General features: G+C 32.3%; 1 protein-coding gene across 1 annotated transcript; it reads right to left on the bottom strand.

Moving 5' to 3' along the window:
• Positions 1-16,749: 16,749 nt before the first annotated feature.
• On the bottom strand, positions 16,750-19,315 carry LOC115957561 (LOB domain-containing protein 1-like). Its single transcript, XM_031075832.1, has 2 exons — positions 18,900-19,315; positions 16,750-17,392 (listed from the first exon to the last, which is right to left on the bottom strand). Exons 1-2 carry the CDS (start codon positions 19,245-19,247, stop codon positions 17,069-17,071), a joined length of 672 nt encoding a protein of 223 aa, XP_030931692.1. The 5' UTR covers positions 19,248-19,315; the 3' UTR covers positions 16,750-17,068.
• Positions 19,316-19,894: the final 579 nt, after the last annotated feature.

Consider the following 19,894-nt stretch of genomic DNA (forward strand, 5'->3'; position numbering starts at 1 on the left):
GTATTACAAGAATATATAGTTAGGATATCATCTATCTACAATGTAAATGTGAATATAGAGTAACTTATACTGGGTTGCCTAAACAAATTCATTTTGATTTCTTAAGATTCATGAAGTCTACATCTATAGAGTAACTTACACTTGGTCCTATTGTTGCCTTTTGTTACTTTGTTGATTATTATGTTGATTTATATTAAAGTAGTATTAGCAATGGTTGATTATTTGTTACTTTGTTATATAGACTAAATCAATATGGATAATTATAATGGTACTCATGAGAGTGGCTATTATATGGAACTATTAATGGATGGGGATTACAAAAATTACTGTGATGATCATGATAGTGGTGACTTGAATGATGGCAATTATAACAATGCTGACAATAATAATGATGGTGATAACAATGATGATGATGATGGTGAGAGTAGTGACAATGATGATGACAGTGTCAGTGATTTTGATGATGATGATAGTAACGACTATTCTGATGAGGAGTTTTACTAGCTTGTGGCAGTTACATGTGAAGCAGTTGTGACATATTTCAATAAGTACATTAATAAGACTCATTGTTATGATTCTGAACAAATAGGGTGGGCTTGGGTGAGACGTTGTATGGAAGGTAATGAGAAATTGTGTTACAACATGTTTAGAATGAAAAAAGAAGTGTTTCATAATTTGTATCAAGTTTTACAACATGACTATGGACTTCAACATTCAAGGAATATAAGGTTAGAAGAGTCAGTGACAATCTGTTTACTGATACTTGGTCATGGAACATGTAACCGAATGGTTTAAAAAATATTTCAACATTCGGGTGAAACCATAGGTAGACATTTTGAGAAGATGATCACTCTGTTGGGTGCTCGCTTTACAGCTGCATATGTAAAGCCTTTGAATCCAGCTTTTAGTGAAGTTCCAACCTAATTACAAGACCATCAAATTTATTGGCCTCATTTCCAAGTATGTGTACTATTGTATATTTGAATAAATGTTATTGTCTATAAGATAATACGATGCATGTGGAATTGAAAACTATTAATATTTTTATTAAGATTGCATCGGTGCGATTGATGACACACATGTGATAGTGGTTGTACCTACTGAGAAGTCCATTCCATACTTTGGAAGAAAGGGATATCCAACCCAAAATATGATGGTTGCATATGACTTTGATATGTTATTCACATTTGTTTTGCCTAGATGGGAAGGTGCAGCACACGACATCTCTATTTTTCTTGATACTATTCGTAAACAAAGTAACAACTTTCCACACCCACTACCAGGTTTGTAATTGGTTAATCAATTATTCATTATAATGACATATTGTGTGTGTGTTAATACAATTGAATTTTTTTTTCTAGGAAAATATTATGTAGTTGACTCTGGATACCCAATAATGAAAGGCTATTTGGCACCATACAAGGGGATATCTTACCATCTTCAAGAATTTCGAAGGAGAGGTGGAAGCCCTAGAACTAGACATGAAAAATTTAATCATGCTCACTCATCTCTTCAATGTGTGATTGAGTGCACTTTTGGTGTGTGGAAGAATAAATGGAGAATTATCAGAAACATGCCATCTTTTCTATTCCATATCCAAATACTTATTGTATATGCTACTATGGCTCTTCATAATTTTGTTAGACTAAATGATAGGGATGACAGGGGCTTCATAAATGCCAATCGAGATTCAATTTCTAAAAGAGAACATAATAGTGAAGCAGGTAGTAGTTATGACCAGAACTCAGGATCTTTAATAGACCCTGCGATGGTGGTTCTTCGTGATTCCATTGCTAATTCCATTTGGGGGGATAATAATTAATAGTTGTCTTTTTTTATTTTATAATATCATGTAGTACAATTTAAACTTGGGTTATTGGTATGTATTTTATCATCTTTTTACATTTTTATGTTGTACAATTTAAACTTGGGTTATTGGTATGTATTTTATATCTTTTTACATTTTTATGTAGTACAATTTAATCTTGGAGTATTGGTGTTTATTTTATCATATTTTTACATTTTCATTTTGTGCTTCATGATGATAAAAATTATTTAGATTTAATTAATATTGATAAGAAGTCATTAATAGTAATAACAAATAATTATGGCACTAAAAAAGAAAAATTGCCCAAACATTATTAGAATAATACTAATAATATATTATTATTGTGGGGCCCGGCCCAGAAATAATGGGCTATTCCAAACTCAGGCCCGTCCGAGGAGCTTCCTATCCGAAGAGAAACCACGTATGAAGCATTACTCAAACCCATAAACGCCAGGGAAACATGTCCGAGGAGTAAATCCTCCTCGGACATCACGAAGCCCAGACGAGGAACTCTCCCCAGCCACTTCAGTTCATCCTCCCAACATATAAAATGAATAAAATCTAAAATATCCTAGGGAGAGCTACCACCACATTAATTGCGCCCCAACCACCCACTTGGCCGCATTAATGAGGAAATGACCCCTGAACAGTACCGCCTTGGCCTCTGCAACTCACATGGGGAGAGATGAAGGCGTCTGATGGGACAGCCACTCAAGTAGGTGCTTAGATAGTCAACAAGTGTAGGGTTGAGATAAGAGAAGGGAACTATATAATGTAGTGGAGTCCCTTAGAGAAGGGGACGAAAATTTCTGTATGAGAAACTAAAGAAACAAACTTATACGTGAGAGATCCATTCTGGTGTTTTTATTTTTTTGTAACAATGCTTTCCATGTATTAGACCGAACAGACTCACTGAGACCAAGTTCTTTGACCCATCCTCTACAAATATTTATTGTGGGTTGCGCTTTGGGCCAGGGCCTGATCAAACGAATTTGGGCCAGGAAAATCGTGCAACTACAATTATTATTATTTATTTATTTTTTAGTAAGTTTATGAAGTAGTTAATTTAAGTATGAAATAAACTCTCTTATATATACATTGTCCTTTTTGGCAATTTATCTCTCAAACTGCCACTTTTATAAGTGCTAGCCAAACACTCAACTTTTTTAAAAAGCACTTTTTAACCGTTTTTACCAAATACTCAGCTTTTTGAAAAATCACTTTTTCATTATGCACTTTTTGAAAACTCCACTTTTTCGAAAAAACACTTTTTTCAAAAAGCTGAACCAAACTCACCCTTAGTGCTTGGTTTCTCTAGGCATCATTATTTGAACAGAACAATCTTAGATGAAAAATTTTGTTTATTCAACAAATGCTTTAAAACTTGAATTCCAGTCACCTAAATAAAAAAGGGTTAGGGAAGAACTGTTTTCTCAAGCACAACAATGAGCTATTATGATCTCTATAAACCACATTATAAAAGATGTACATGACATGTCACTTGTTTCAAACTAAAAAGTAGTTAACATGTATTAAATCTAAAACTTTAGTAAAGTCTCAGTAACTTCAAGATACATGACTTCAATCCATCATGAATGCTTCAAAACCTTTTATTAGCAATGTGGCTTAGTTGGGGCTCTATCATCCTGCAACTTTGAAAAACAAATTTCAATTAGTACAGTAATATCCAAGAAGCCGAACCTCTATTTACTTGCAAAGATTCTATATGTTTCTTTGGTTTCAAGTGAAATAAACCAACAATTTGATTGGAACTTGAATTAGAGAAGTCAAATAATAAGCAATCAGTGGAGCAATAAGTATATAAAGCACATTCCTTGAAAATAGTTGCAAAGCATAAATGCTGTGGCTGCCTATGCTTGTAAATTTGACAAAAACTAAAAGTAGTGAAGTATACTCTTACACTCTAATGTCTTCAGGCCTAAGTATTTGTAAACATGTGCCAAAAAAAGAAAGGATTCTCAAGCTAATACCTAAAGGAAAAAATGCGGGTAGCAAAATTTAAGCCAATACTAAAAGAAAAAAGGGGGCATGGGAGTTTTACATCTTCATGATAAATTGAAGTAAGTAAAAACGATAGAACTATTAACAATTAATGGGTGCCAAAGCAAATTGCTCAAAGAACCAAGAACCTTTATTTTTTTGGTTGGAGTTCAAGAAATTCACATGACAAAACACTTAAATTACAAAATATTGAATAAATAAGAGCTAAAAGCACCATGTTTTATTGATCTTCTTTGAAGAAACTATGAGAGCAACAAGTGGAAAATAAAAACTAAATTGGTAATACTTGGCTCAGTGACATGAACTATGGACTCATTTCTTCATATATATATATATATAGTGGATTATTATGGAAAGGAAAAACAAGGGAAAAGCTCCTGCACAGGACTATTCTCAAAACAAAGGGTTCCCAGCGGGACGACCTTTTAAAATGCATGAAGGCGCATCTTCTGGTGTAAAACCCAGTGGATCAATATCCCTTCAAGGAGATGTCCCGGCAGAGGTGACATACTCCAATGGTGATATATTAATTGCTTTACAGGAAGTTTTGTCAAAAAATCTACAATTCCACAATGGAACCTATTCAGAATTACCAAATTCTATTAAACTCATCCTTGATAACCTTCAATTTGCTTTTATTGGAAACCACCATGATCTTTTCCAAAAAATTCTCAGAAACCTTGAAATCCATCTTGTTAACCTTATTGCTCAAAATAAAGCTTATGCGAGCCACCAAGTTAACCCTATTTCAGAAAATGATCTTGCTTTAGAAAATAACTGTGCTTCAAAAAATGACATTGTTTCAAAAAATGAGGCTTTTGAAAGCCATCCTGTTAACCACCCAAATATCAAAGATGAACCCAATACTAGTCAACTCTTTGGCAAAGAGGACATCCATTCAATGGATAAAAAGACTATTATGGGCACTGATTATGCAAGAATGAGTCTTAAGACCCAATCTTTGTTGAAAAGTGCTATTGCCAACTTGCCAACAGACATACAATCTCGTATTCTGGAAAGCAAGGCTATGTTTAAGTCTTCTGACTTATGGTTCGAACATTTCAAGATACTTGTTACAACTGCTATTCCTGATCCTGCTAATTCAGATGATTTTAGTGACATCCTTCAACAAGTTGATTGGAAAGAACACTTTGGGAGTAGTTTCAGAGTGTACGAAAAGAAACACCCGTTTCCCGACCTTCTAGTCAATTATGATTATGGTTCAGATGATGATAAGAGGAGTCCTGATTGGCTCTCCCAAATGTTTGAGTATGGCTTTATTAGGCTCATAAGACTAACAAGCCATGACCAAACCAACCAGCTCCCACAAATCATTCAGATTGCTATTAAAAAATTTGAAAGTCCTTTTGTTTCGATCAGATGCTGGAGCACTTTTCCTCAATGGGAAAGAGATAACTGGATGAATGTCCAGCCCTCAAAACATCTCATTCTCATTAATGGATACATGCATCAAGGGCAATGGTATGAAGGAGACTCTTATTTATCCTTCAAAAATCCTTGGGCTCTCGCAGACTGCTGGAGTAATTATTTTAACAATCAAATTCGTGAGGTTGCTCAGAATTTATGGAAGAATTATCACTTTATGGGGAATTCAGGCAGAATTTTTGTTTTTGGTCCAAGACCTTATGCTAATGCCATTCCTCGTTTGCGGATAGCAGATCACTATAATCCAAGAAGTTTTCTCACTCCAGGAAAAACTCCAGAGTTTGAACCACTTCTATACTGTGGATTTTGTAACCAATATGTTCTCTATCATGAGCATGAATGTAATGATGATCCTCCATGGGAACTCTACGATGACTACCCATCAGATGTTACTTCCACTGATTAATGAGTTTATTCCCGAGGTTACTACTATTACAAGACTGGTGCTACTTTATTTGTTTGGCTTGCACAAAAGCCAAAATATTTCATTGTCCATGACGGATATGAAAATCTGGAACTGTTTCAAGATACTCCGGATTTTGCGGAAGATTTTGATTCCTGTATTTGTCTGGCCTGCACAACGGCCAATGCTTCAATATTTGCTACTGTTGGAAACTTGTTTCCCACCAATATGATGCTTTCAAAGGTTCCCAAAGACCAATGTTCACGTGAAGACAGCAAAGTGCATGCCTATTAGTTCCTTTTGTTGGCTTCTTTCTTGTTGGCTTCTTTTGTCTCTAAAGGACACCAATAATGAGGCCTTGTTCCTACACTTATAGACCTATTGCTGATCTCTACGGAGGATTCCCATAATCTTGTGGATTCCTCACAAGATTGGGTCAAAAAAGAAGAGAAATTTCATTTTACTATTCAGTCACTATTCACCTGTCACTATTCATCTGACACTATTCACTGTTACTGTTCATCCGTTACTGTTCATGACACTGTTCACTCCGAATTTTGCCTATTTAAGGGGGGTTGTCCCTTATGTTTGGGGGCTTCTAAAGCAAAGTTTTAGTTCTGATTTCTCTTCTCTTAGAACTAGCCTTCTTAGAGAGAGAACCTACTTGCTTCTACTACTACTACCATCTTGTTTACTACCTTGTTCACCCTTGTTTACTACAAGCCTTGTAATCTTACGAACCTTGTAACTAGGACTAGTTCAAGTTTTGTAACTGTTAACCTGTAACTGTTGAGATCTTGTATTCACTACTACTACTGTAAGTGTTTATCCTACTTTCAATAAGAAGTATTTTCAGTTCTATGTTCATTACTTTACTTGTTGCTACCACCACCTTGGACGGATTACCGCCATACCGGATGGTTCTAAATTGCTTTCATTTATTTTGAACTATTGTTCTTATTTACTTTGAATTATTTTGATATATACTGCTTGGCTGGTTCTACCGCCTTATTATTGTTCTTACATTCAAGTTATTTACTTTCAAGCTATTTACTTTCAAGTTACGTACTTTACTTCCATTTACAATATTACTGTGCTTCCGTCTCCTTCTTTTCAGCAGTACTTTATTTCCATTTACATTCATATATATAAATATTTATATATATATATATATATATATTTTTTTTTTTTTCATTCAAACCCACCCAGCAGAAGCAAAAGCATAAAGCCAAAAGAGAAATGTCAAGCAAACAGGCATTTTCACAAACACCTTAAAGGCAATCTTTCATGAGGAAGCTCACATAAACCAAGCCCTATCAATTTGAACTTTGATTTACACAAATTCAATAAATTATAAACATCAATTGCATGAAATACTTAAAATTTAAACCCCTAAAAAGGCTGTGTTTGTTGCACGAAATCAAAGTCTTGGAATAATTAAAAAAAAAGGAATAGTATTGTAGAGAGAAAGAGCTAAACCCAAGAGAAGGATGGAGATCTCATCAAGCCTGAGCCTGAAGCGAGTTATCTGAGAGCTGAAGGAGTAGAGGTGGACTGGAGACAGAGCAAGTTTGTAAAGTTTTGATGAACAATGAAAAATGAAATTTGAATGCTTTGAGTTTTGAGATTGAAAATTTTCACTAACCCGCCCAATTCTATTCTAAATTTTGAATTTGCTCTTCAGATTTTGACGGGGTTAACAGATGTTAAGGAATAAGGTGGGTGGGGGTTTAACTTTAATTAGCTGATGTTGCTGATGTATGTTTTTGTAAGCAAAATTTAGTGAGTTGTCTTAAAGTTATTGGGACTACAAGATTAGCTTGCTGAACTTGTAGTCCCGGACCACCCAATAATTTCCCCTTTTCCAAAATGCATATATTGTTTATAGAATATTACTAATAATACTTGTTATGGTTGCACCTGTAGAAAGAGGTTTTTCAAAATTAAAATTAACAAAATCTTATTTAAGTTTTACTATGTCACAAGAAAAATTAAGTGGATTAACCATATTATTAATTGAAAAAGAAATGTTCGAGGAACTTAAATACAAAAACTAATTTAGTAATTTTGCATCTCAAAAAGTAAGAAAAATACATTTTAAATAAAAAATAAAAAAATTCAATAAATATTATTTAATTAATATTTAAATATAAAAATAAGATTCACTTAAAATTTTCACCTAAGGCCCCTAAAGTTCTTGAGCCGGCCCTACATATATAAGATACAATTTATTTTTGAAGTCAATAAGCTAATGAATTTAAGCTATCTTAAATTTACACTTAATCAAGTAAAGTGTTATAATCGACTAAAAAAAATTCCATTGTTTACAAATAATGTTGCAAGAAGTTTAAAATTTGTAAGAATATGTTCATTGCGTATACTACACTAGCACATATAAGATTAATTATAAATTATGTATTAAGCCCCATTGTTTTATGGTAGTTTCAAACTAAGACCTCATATGTTCAAAAGTTTTAAATTAAAACCTAATAATATTTTAAATCTTTTTGGATATATACCATTATCAGTTTTTTTTAAGATTTTCTTCTATCTCCCTGTGTGTGTGAGTGTTAAAAATATTCTCAAAAAAAAAAAAACCTCATCACATTTTGGACTATGTTTGGGTTGGGCTAATTTTTATTATTATTTATATTTGGGTCTGGGTCCAAGATATTGGGCTGGCTGAGCTGAACATGTTATTAATTGAGTCCAGACTCATTTGGTTTTGACTTTTGGGTTTTTGGAGAAAGACATAGGAATTGGACTGGACCGAATTGGGCTCAGGTGTAAAATGAATTGCTTTCCCAGGACCAACTTGCTATGGGCTGACGTGGCCTAATTTTTTTTATACTATCTAAACAAAAACAAAAAAACTATAGTATATTTATTAAAATAATTTGAAATAAATAATGAATCAATTTTTAAATTTTTATGTATTAATTGGGCACGTAAGATGATGTGTAATACTTACGTTGAACCATGTTATAAAAGCATGTGTAAGACCCAAATTTCATTATCAGTACAAAAACGTATATATTATTAAAATGATAAAAATGAAACAACAAGCTTCTTTGAATTTTTAAAAACTTTTAATAATATAATTATAATTGGAGTGGTATTTTTAAACTTTTTGAAAATTTTGGCAACAAGCTTTCACTTAGAATGGAACATTTTAATAATTTTAATCTACTTATAGTGTACCACATGACATAAGAAGAAAAATGAAATTAAAGTATAAAGTCAAATGTAAAAGACATACACTTGACATTATCACATAATATGAGATATACTTTAATTTTTAAGTCAAAAAGCCAATGATTTAAGCTATCTTAAACTTATACTAAATCAAGTAATATTACAATCGACTAATGAAATTCTATTGTTTACATATAATGTTTTAAGAAGTTTAAAATTTGTAAGTATTTGATAGTTCATCGTGTATACTACACTAGTACGTTACTATATATATATATATATATATTTATATATATATATAAAAGATAAATCGTAAGTTACGTATTAAGACTCATTGTTTTTGTGGTAGTTTCAAATTAAGTCCTCATATTTTCAAAAGTTTTAAATTAAAACTTACAATTTAAAAAAACGCCACAATTCAAGTTATAACTTATAAACCCATTATCTTTACGTGTAAAGTTGTTAATGGAAACACTTGAATAAAATGATGTAGTGTGACTACATGATATAATGCATATATGATATAGACATGTATGCAAATAACCGCACATCATCGTGTTGTTTAAGCAAATGTTTTTTTGTTTCTCCAAAAAAAAGAAAAAAAAAAGTTTTTTTTAACAATGCCGTATTTTAGTAAGTTTTGGCCAAAAATATCAAGCATGAATCACATGTTTTTTTTAGTAATGTTACGGACACAACAAATTTTACAATTTTTTTCACAATTTATTGAGTTGGCATAATATAATTGATTGCAACATCATTCTCATCTAGAACCACCATTATCATCACTTAATATTATACAAATTAGAGACTTTCAACTCAATATTATTCTCATCTAGAACCACCGGTATTATCATATAATGTTACACAAATTATAAACCGTCAGCTTAACATCATTTTCATATAAAACTATCACTATTTCCAATCAAAAAAAAAAAAAAAAACTATCACTATTATCATTTAATATCACACAAATTACAGTCTGTCAATTCAATCACTTAAGTTCACACAAATTACAAATTGTCAGCTCAATAGTCAATACATGTAAAATTTATTGTCAAATTACTACTTAGACTTAACTTTTTTTTTTTGGTAAATTATTTATTAATTAATTTTATTTTTTACGGTTTGTTATGCACGAAGCAAAAGTTGAGGTGGAATTTGACTTGGCATCAGTTGACTGTTTCATACTCGTCAGTCGGTCCAATAACATAGTCCTCCAAGAGTACACTTGGTCCCATATTAAATTAAATTATTTTATTTGGGACCTAACGGTACGGTAGAACATGCATAGAGTTCACCATAACTAACAACTTCACCATAGTAATGAGTAAAGCGTTAAAAAAACGAAGGTGAGTTAGGTGTGGTTGGAGATTCTCTTAACCAAAAAAAAGTGAGTTTGGTGGTTAATATATCAAATTAATAGATTCAAAGAAATTGATTTAAAGAGTTTTTGGGTTGGTAGCATGAAATCAAACCTAACCACAAAGTGAAAAAAACTGTAATTAACCCTAAAGCTTAGGGTTTGATGGTGAGTATTGGATGCAATGGCTCTCTACCCAAGTTTAATCCGGAACAATAGGTTGTGAGACACGGAACCCCTTCGTAGTTTCCCTGTGAGACACGGAACCCCTTGAACAAGAGGAAAATGACTAGTGCAACGGTCTAGGATAACGGTGCAGAAAATTTCCACCACAAAACCTTGCCATGATAAACGTGAAAAATGTTTGTGGGTTTTTTAGATTTGCAAGGACGACAATGGTTAACTTGCTAGGAAGAATATTCTGATATGAGCCAAAGGTCATGACATTGATACAAATACACAATACTTCTAAGTACACGTTTTTCAACAACTTCCAATCGTTCTCTGAGGGTGCATTTAGTGTTAGACTGACATCTGACAAATTATTGAACATGCATGTAATTAATAACACTAAATATGAATAGGAGTTTAACTCACGAGTATGTGTTGATGAGATTCTTACAAATATTACAGTGTAGGTTATTTTGACCAAGGCAGTGGCACAAGTATTGCTTGTAATTGCATGCTTCAGACTTTCAAACTATTTGAGTGAATGAGTTGATTGATTCTATGATGGGTTACTTCTAGTGGGTAATTAAATTAAATTAATTATTATTTCTAATACGTTGTTAGAATTTACAACATGTCTTGGGAATACAATTTTTCATAATTTTTTTTTCAAAACTGTCAAAATGTCATTTTTTAATTGGTGCTATTAAAAAATGATATTAGTAGTGGCCTACACGAGGATGATATTATTCTAATCAAAACTTGACTTGTGAAGAGTTGTTAAATATTTTGTGTTCATACTTCATAACATTAGTCCTCTAAAAATTATTATGCTAATTGTGTTTCTACCAAACTAATCAAATAAGTTGAGGGACACAATGTTTTTTTACATTTTTTTTTCTACAATTGCATGTGCATAATATTAAAAGTGAGCTACTAGTAAACCTAAGTGAAAGTAACGCAATTCTAATAAAAAGAAGTCATGTCAATGGTTGTAAAAAATAATGTGTCTCCGACATCACTTTAATTAAAGGATACTTATGTTTCACGGTTGGAGATTTTTGTCGTAGAAATTTACACTCACACCTACCTGGAAATGCTGATAAAACTCTATTGTATTCTGCAAGGAAGCTTTTGTTGATCACAATCGGACAAGGAAATTAGAGAGTCCATTTTAAAGTTTCAAAAAGATATTGAGAAGTATTTAGTACGGAACAAGAAGTCATGCATATTCATGCCAGTTGCATATACACACAAAGTCATTTTCACTCTTATTCTTTGCATACACATTGATATGTATACATGCAATGCAAGCACCCGTCAAAGAGGCCATAGATATGGATATTGAACCAGAAACGAAGTCTCTAGACCATACTCAAGATTAGTCATGATCAACTGACGAGACTATTTAGATTCAAAGTCTCAACCAAACCTGCATTTTACTCGTACAAAGTCAAGTCTTTCATGAAGCTGTTTCCCATTACCAGTGCTCAATTACTTATTAACTTTCAACTTTTTTTGAATTCTACTTCGTTTTCTTCTTCGATTGCCTTCCTAGAAGGTCAGGTGAAAACAATTTGAAAGAGTCAGACAGATATGAATTAAAAAAGCATCTTGCTGTCGGCTTTGATAAAAGTGAAGTGAATGAGAAGTTATAAGCATAATTAAAACTGAAAGTTACCCAATATGTATCTTTCAATTAATTAATTAATTGTCAGCAGGACTTGGATATAAAGTAATAAATGTTAATTAAAATAGGGGCTAGCCGTTTTCAAAGAAAATAGTCTCCTTGTTCCCATTACAGCTACTGCTTGAATGAATCTTCTCAAATATGAATGGAGATTCTAATCATATATTCTCAGTTTCATCATAGAGAAATGCCACTAGTATGTTTTTGTTTTTGTGTTTTTGGTTTTCCTTTCAATACTAATGCTCATTGTAGCTAATGCATACAAGACAAAGCAAGTATTCGAGATGCTGAAATTTTCAAGTAAGTAAAATTAATCTCATAAAAAGAATAAAGAATAAAGGTATACAAGCAAGTATGTTATACAAAACAATACAAATGATTAATTTACATTGATCAGATTTTTAATAAAATTTGAGTATTTAAAGTAAATATTCAATATTGTATGACAATTTTTGCCACCCATCAAATTAAAGCCGTAAGTCCTACAATAATCTTGCAAGTTGCAAGTCATAATTGCTCAAAAATTCCTAAAAGAAAATTAACGAGAAAACTATATCCAATCATAAATCGAATCTAAGTTCTAACAAAGTGAAAGTCAATCCACGATATTGAGGGGCTCATAAATTTTCTTAGAATAACCCATGTGATCATCGACTTTGTGAGTCCTATAAACTTTTTTGGCTTTTCGACCTTTATAAGGATCAGTATGAATTCTTTAAATTGATAGGGCACATGCGTGTCACAATCAGCATCACATACATTTTTTTTTTCTCTTAGCAAGAATTAAATCATAAATAGTTTCGTCTTTCTTACGTACATGATGACTATAATTCTAGTTATAAAACAATAAAGGAAAGACCACATGAAATTGTCATGTACTTCTTTGACGGTGCATTAATTAACAGGTTGTCTCTTCTTTAAAAGGAAAGAAAAAAAAAATTCATTGAATAAAAATTGTCATCATTTAATCAACCTCAAAAAGCTGACCCGCTATCTATGAAAAAAAAGCTGGCCCGCTATATGTAAAGATAACTTGTTTTCACAACTTCCAAACTACATGTGGGAACTTGGCTTTGACATATTTTTCTGCGTAGACTGTAACTTGAAAACTACAGAAACTACATCCACATTGATGTCAAGGAATCAAGAGGTTCACATTTAAGCTCTTATCCTCGACGTCTTTTTCTTTCGCTTACTTTCGGAGAAGCTAAACCCAGAGTCAATTTGATAGTGGGTACGATGCACGATTAATTGCGGCAGATGCCCAAAAAAAGAAAAAAAAATTGAAGAATGAGATAGGATTATTTGCCCCCAATGAGTGTGAACTCTAATGGTATGTTTGGTACGAGGAATTTTATGAATGAAGGCTCTAATGGCATAGTTGGTAGGAAGAATTTTATGGACAATGAAAAATAAGAAAGGGAAAATTTAGTATTTTTAATAAGGCCATAAACAAATATTTACTTTTTTTTTTTTTTTGAAGTTTTGAATGTCTGCTTTCCAATAAAACGAGTTGCATTCAAAAATTCATTATAGGGCAAATAAACTTGAAATTATTACAAGCAAATGTTGTGGAGAATAATGAGCCAAATAATACTAAAAACATAACATTAATTAAGATGTGAATACAATGGGTATATTATACTAGTAAATTCTAAAATTATTTAGATGAATTGAGCAAATCTAAAAGTTTTAGGAATTTGAGTGAGGGTACTAATTGCCCATCATGAAAATTTGCGAACCACATCATCAATAGGCACAAGACTAACACATAAAGAAGATAATGACATTGTAGGAAAATAAAAAATGGTTATATTTATCAAGATAAAAGTAAAACTAATTTCTCAACCATTTTTGATTGTCACACGTACGTGAGCTGGTTTTTATTAAATTTTATTTATTTTATCTCATATGGAATTGTATTAATCTGAAACTGCTTATTAAACTGTGGGGCTTATTTTTAACTTATATGTGAACTTCATAAGGCGGTCTGCTTAGTCATTAGGAAATAAGTGGGTCTCTCTGGTTATGTCATCAAGCAACAATCGCCATTCCAAAAATTTCTAGGGACCACACTCAAATTTTTTTGGTCCAGTTACTTCTTTGCCTTTTTCCTCATATTGGACCACTATTGCCTCAATGTGCCTAAATTAATTATAATAAAAAATAGGTTCCTGGTAGCTCAACTGATAAAATTTTTTATGGTTAAATAAGAGATTTGGGGTTCAATTAATTCCGCCTACATCACAAGCCGATTAGTATCTTAGTCTAATGATAAATAGTTAATATTAGAGTAGACGCTATAGGTTGAAACTCTTTAAAAAAAAAATTATATTAAAAAAAAGTTAAAAAATTGACCTAATTATGTTTAGTTAAGCAGAAGGATTTCCCTCAGTGTCGGCAAAGTACGAAAACGTGACAGGCAGCAACCCTTGTATCATTACAGACCATATAGAAACTAAAACATCGAGGACTCACACCTAATGCAATCATGGCTAGGTGCAAATTAACCACACAACTTTTCTTTTTCTTTTTTGCAGAAGGAAAAGAAATTAATTTTTATGGTTTGCACTTAGCCATGGTTATTGTACCTAAATTTTTTTTTTCCTTCGGGACATCATGAAACTTTCTTTCAGATGTTTTGTCATTCTCACACATGGTTATACTAGTGGTTGGGAGATTAATGAACAATCTTTAAAAGACTATTTCTCATTCACTTTCTTCTTCTTCTTTGTACAAGTGATCTTATATTTCATTTATTTAGGTACTTAAAAAAAAAAATCTTTGGTATATTGAAAGCCATTATATTAGGATTCATAATTAAGTTACCCTAGGACTGTTTAACTCCTATTACATAAATTCTTTAATTTTGGCTTTGAATTATTTTCACTTAATAATCATTTGACATTTTTTTTATAGAAAGAGAGAAATTCGTAGATAAAAATTTATGAAGTAAAAAACAATAAAAAAAAAAGGGAGTCCTTGGAACCAATCTTTATAAATTTTCCCCAACAAGTCCTAGACTTTTTGAAATGATTAATGATATATACAAAGCACAAAAGTTTAAACTAAACGAGAGTTGGACCTAAAGGATGTCATCTATAACACCAAGTTTAGTTTATATCATATATATATGGACAGGTGAGTGACTCAAATTGTTATTTAATTATCAAATAATTACGTTCACTTTTAATTAGTTATCCCTGTGACATAGACTTCCTCTCACTTGCATCTGGGGGATAAAAAGAAAAAGAAAACGTGTCTTCACATTTTCGTTGTAAAGAAAAAGTAGGCTACAAATATATTAAATAAAAATCTTTGTTATTATAGTGGGAAAAAAACAAACAAGTTTGGAGTGGTTCACAATTTAGTGTTTGACCTTGAGATTTATACACCACTTTTTATCCGGAGATGTGATCAGAGATTTGGTTCCCTAGATATGGCCCACGTTTTTGTTCTAACAATATTCCCCTTTTAGCTTGAAATTATATGAAAAAGGAAAATTAATGTTCTTATGAGATAGAGCACTTTTTATTTTTCCATTTTTATCAATTCCGCAAGCTAAATGAGAATATAATTTATACACTTGGCAATTAGATTGAAAAGACTGGTAATTTTCATATAAAAAATAAACATAAGCTAATCAAACATGAAAATGTGGGTTTCAATTAGTTTGGTAAAGTCTTTGATAGTTGAATAAAAGATTTTGAGTTTAATCCTAATTTACACCAAAAACTGATTAATGTTTTAGTCTAATGATAAAAAACTATCATCAAGAGCAGACGTCATAGATTAAAACTTTCTTAAAAAAAAAAAAAACATGAAAATTACTTAATTTGATTGAATGTAGGAAATTTCATTAACTATGATTAGCATATTCGTGGTTGATATGATTAGCATATATTGGTGGTTGATAATCCTGAATTAGTTTTGAATTCAGTCTTTGTCAATTGAATTATCCAACTTTTGATGAGAGAATTCAACCTCTTAATCTATTGGAAAGCCACCATAGATTGAGTTCCTATAGATAGAGAGAGAGAGAGAGAGCATATATGTTTATCTTAGCTGACATAATTGATTAACACACGAGGAGTGCACGTACGTGAAATGATGAAAAAGGTGGGAAAACGATAGAGCTCAAAACGCGTTTTTATGTTGGCAATTTGACATACTAATACCATCACATGCTGGATTTCCAACTTTGAACCAAAAGAAAAAAAAAAAAAAGTGTTACTCTCACAAGTCATACTCAATAATGCAGCCCTCATGCAGGTTAGGTCTAGATTAATGTGTGTATTCATGGCTGCCATGCAATATAGCAGCCTCTATTTTTGTAATTACACTCTTTGGCTAATTTATCTATTTATGCATCTTTTGGGGTTCCATGAAAAGCTAGCTTATTGAACTTACTATTTATGACGCTAAGGTTCTAGAAAGGTTAATTCTTACTTGATGCTATTTTGAAAGTTCAATTTTAGTTAGCTGTGACTTTGAAATTCCATCTCTTTCTAATATCCCTTCTAAGTGTTTTTATTTCTTTTCGCATGTATATTATATACATTCACAGAAGTAGTAGTACATAAAGAAAAAAAAATTAGGAACAAACAGGAAATAAGAAATTGGTCAAGAGCTGGTTTGACAAGGAACTTATAAATATCCATTTCAGAAGATAAGATTAGGTCACCCAGAAATTGTTTGACTCAAGAATTAGCTAGCACAGACATAGAACAAGGACATCCTTAATTTCATACATTTTTTTTTTCCTCTTTTCTTTGACTCTTTTTGTTTGTAAAATTACTAGTAGGGAAAAAGGTTCCACTTGTTAATTATGACTATAGAAACGAAATCATGATTCATATCTACCATAAGTCATCACTTAATTTATTTGTAAATCTTCATGATCTCATCCCCACTTGGAAGTTATAATTAGAAAATTTTTATTCTTCTCTCTGTTCATGTCCAAAGAGGTTCCCAAGTTGAGCCCAAACTGTTATCGTCTAAAAAACAGCTTGTATCAGTGTAAGAAGGTTGTTGCTGAAGGCTGCACTCTTGAGTTTGTGACACTTCCATGCAAAGAACGGCTAATAAATTGGCTTGTTGGCATTGCATGTTAACGATCTCAGCTTGAGCTCTAGCCAATTGTGCTTGGAGCTCACTAAGTTGTTTTTGAAGATGACAAATTGCACCAGCAGAGCCGTAGACCGGGTCTCGAATCCTGGCATTTGCTTCATAAACCATGCTGCTTACTGCATCAGCTCTTTGAGTCTCTGGAAGGTCCTGAAAAAAAAATTTGTGACCGTATTTGTAAGTTGGAAGAATTTAACCATGGAATCTTAGTAGTAAATAAAAAATGGCGATTAGTCACATAAGCTATATGGAAAATGGTTCCCAAGCTACTATTTTTCATATCCATAGCCACGCGCATTTAGCAACATTGTGTTCGAGAGGGCTTTTTTTTCATTAGTTTATCGGGTTTAAAAAATAAGTTTGACTAAAGTATAGTTGTACTTTGAAAAAAAAAAAATTAAAAATTAAAAAACTGTACATAAGCCAAATAAATTGAATAAGCTAAAAATAAAGCATGACAAACTGTGGTAAACCAAGCTAATTATAGCTATCTTGGAAGTACCTTTCATATTTTCTACAACTTTTTTTCTAGTGACAATACAACAATCTTGGAAACATGACTCAACACGTTGGAGTTAATTTTACAAGAATGGCCTTGATTTGTACTGATATGAACTCCAGCCTTTGACAACAGAAAACGTGTGCAACAGTATGAGAGGAACTTAAGAGAACGGGTTTAACTTCTAATTAAGCAGGCATCTATTGTGGACTATAAACCAAAACTTCGCTACCTAACTTTGACCCCCTGTCTATAAATCATATAGTAATTTATATTTGTGGCCTATTATAACTTTCTAAAGTCGGTATTCTCATAATTATTTTTTAGAAGGGAGGATATATAATAATCTCTAAGTGCCTAACTGCCTAAGTCATCTAAGAGTCAAGTATTCCTAATGAAATGAGTTAAAAATTTACCTTTATCAAAATCTCATCCTCCATTTTTCTCAAGTTAGTTAAAGAAAAAACAAAATTTGTCTTTGCCCCATAGTAAAAAAAAACAGTGATTCCTTATTAAAAGTCATGATTGTTTCAAAATAAAGCATGTTCAGTCTGATTAATTTAGAGAAGTTGAAAAGGCCCCACTTGGAGGTTAAAAGAGAGCCATGTTTGATAACTTTTAGTTACTAGCTAGCATGCCCCATCTGTTGACTTTACTTTTTTTTGTAGTAGGGGTTGGGGAGAGAAGCCTATGCTATTGGTTGTTTACACTCATTTTTCACAAAAGCACATGCATTACCATTAGTAGAGATTAATCTTAAAAATAAATCAAAGTATTTACTGTTTATTCACTTTACCTTAAACATAATAAAAATAAAAATAAAATGCCAAAAAGCTTGTAACTCAATTATTCTTTACGGAACTTTTTAACTGATGAATTGACGGAAACGTCATTAAATTAAAAAAAATTACTAACGAACTTTATAGTTCAACTGACACATTCTAGAATTTTTTAACCATCACACCAATGAGGATGTTAGGTTGAAATGACACCGAAAGCATAAGGATTTATTTGTATGAACTAGATTCTTCAAAATCCCAACTTATTTTCTAAGGTGAATAATCTAATAAACTGGCTATGAAATTTTGGTTCAAGCAGTGCTAAAAGGTAATGTGAGGTGAACAAATAAGAGATATATTAATTATTACACTAACAAACCTGCAACAACTTGATGATGTTGCTAGCTCCAAACACCCTATGAGCGATGGTGAATTTGAGTGGATCAGTTGGAGGAAAGTATGGAGCTAAGACACATTTCTCCACACATCGGCGGCGAAGAATCTTGCAGGCAGCACAAGGGCTGAGAACAACCTGAGGTGGTGGAGTAGGAGGAGATGGAGGAAGACTTGGAGGTGGAGATGATTTAGAAGGTGGTGAAGGAAAACTAGGAGAACATTGAGCTGCATGAGGTGAAAGTGAGGCGGCTTTAGATGGAGAGTAAGAGTATGCAGTGGGAACAGTATTTGCTGGTGGTGATGCTATTGCAGTTTGGCCTTTGTATTCCATTTTTTTCTAAGAGAGAGAGAGAGAGAAAAAGAGAGAGAATTGTGAGCTAGTAAGAAAGCAAAAGAGAGGATGGTGAGTTTGCTTTACATTGCATAGCACAAAGGCAAGACTATATATAGAGGGAAATCCAAGGGTAAGAGACTATGGGGTCAGCAAAATCTCGTCAGGTTAACCATGAGATGACATCACACTAGTTTGAAAACCCTTGTGGGCTTGTACATTTCTGCGGTGACTTTTTCTATTCAATAAGGGCTTAATTTTTCTTTTCCCTAACAAGAAAATTAATATAAGATGTTGAAATAGTAAAATTGGAAAAGTATTTTACACAGCTAGCTCTTTCTTAATAATACATGACTCATTTTGAAGACTGAATTTTGAAAATGACTAAAATGGATTGATTCAATTGACTACACAATGAGCTAACGTGCCGGTAGAGGGGTCGACCCGCCATTTGAGCATAATTTTAGGAAATACATATTGAAGCTTCTAGTAATATATCTAAGTATATGAATTTTCTGACCCAGAAAATAAGTCTAAGAAAATTTTCTTTTTCTTAAACCTGTGTATGACTAAGACATCTATTCTTGTAAAATGAAGAACCCATATGGTGCATGGAAAAAGTCCCACAAATCTTTTATAAAAAGAAG

Source organism: Quercus lobata, chromosome 8, assembly GCF_001633185.2.
Source record: "Quercus lobata isolate SW786 chromosome 8, ValleyOak3.0 Primary Assembly, whole genome shotgun sequence".
NCBI classification, from domain to species: Eukaryota; Viridiplantae; Streptophyta; class Magnoliopsida; order Fagales; family Fagaceae; genus Quercus; species Quercus lobata.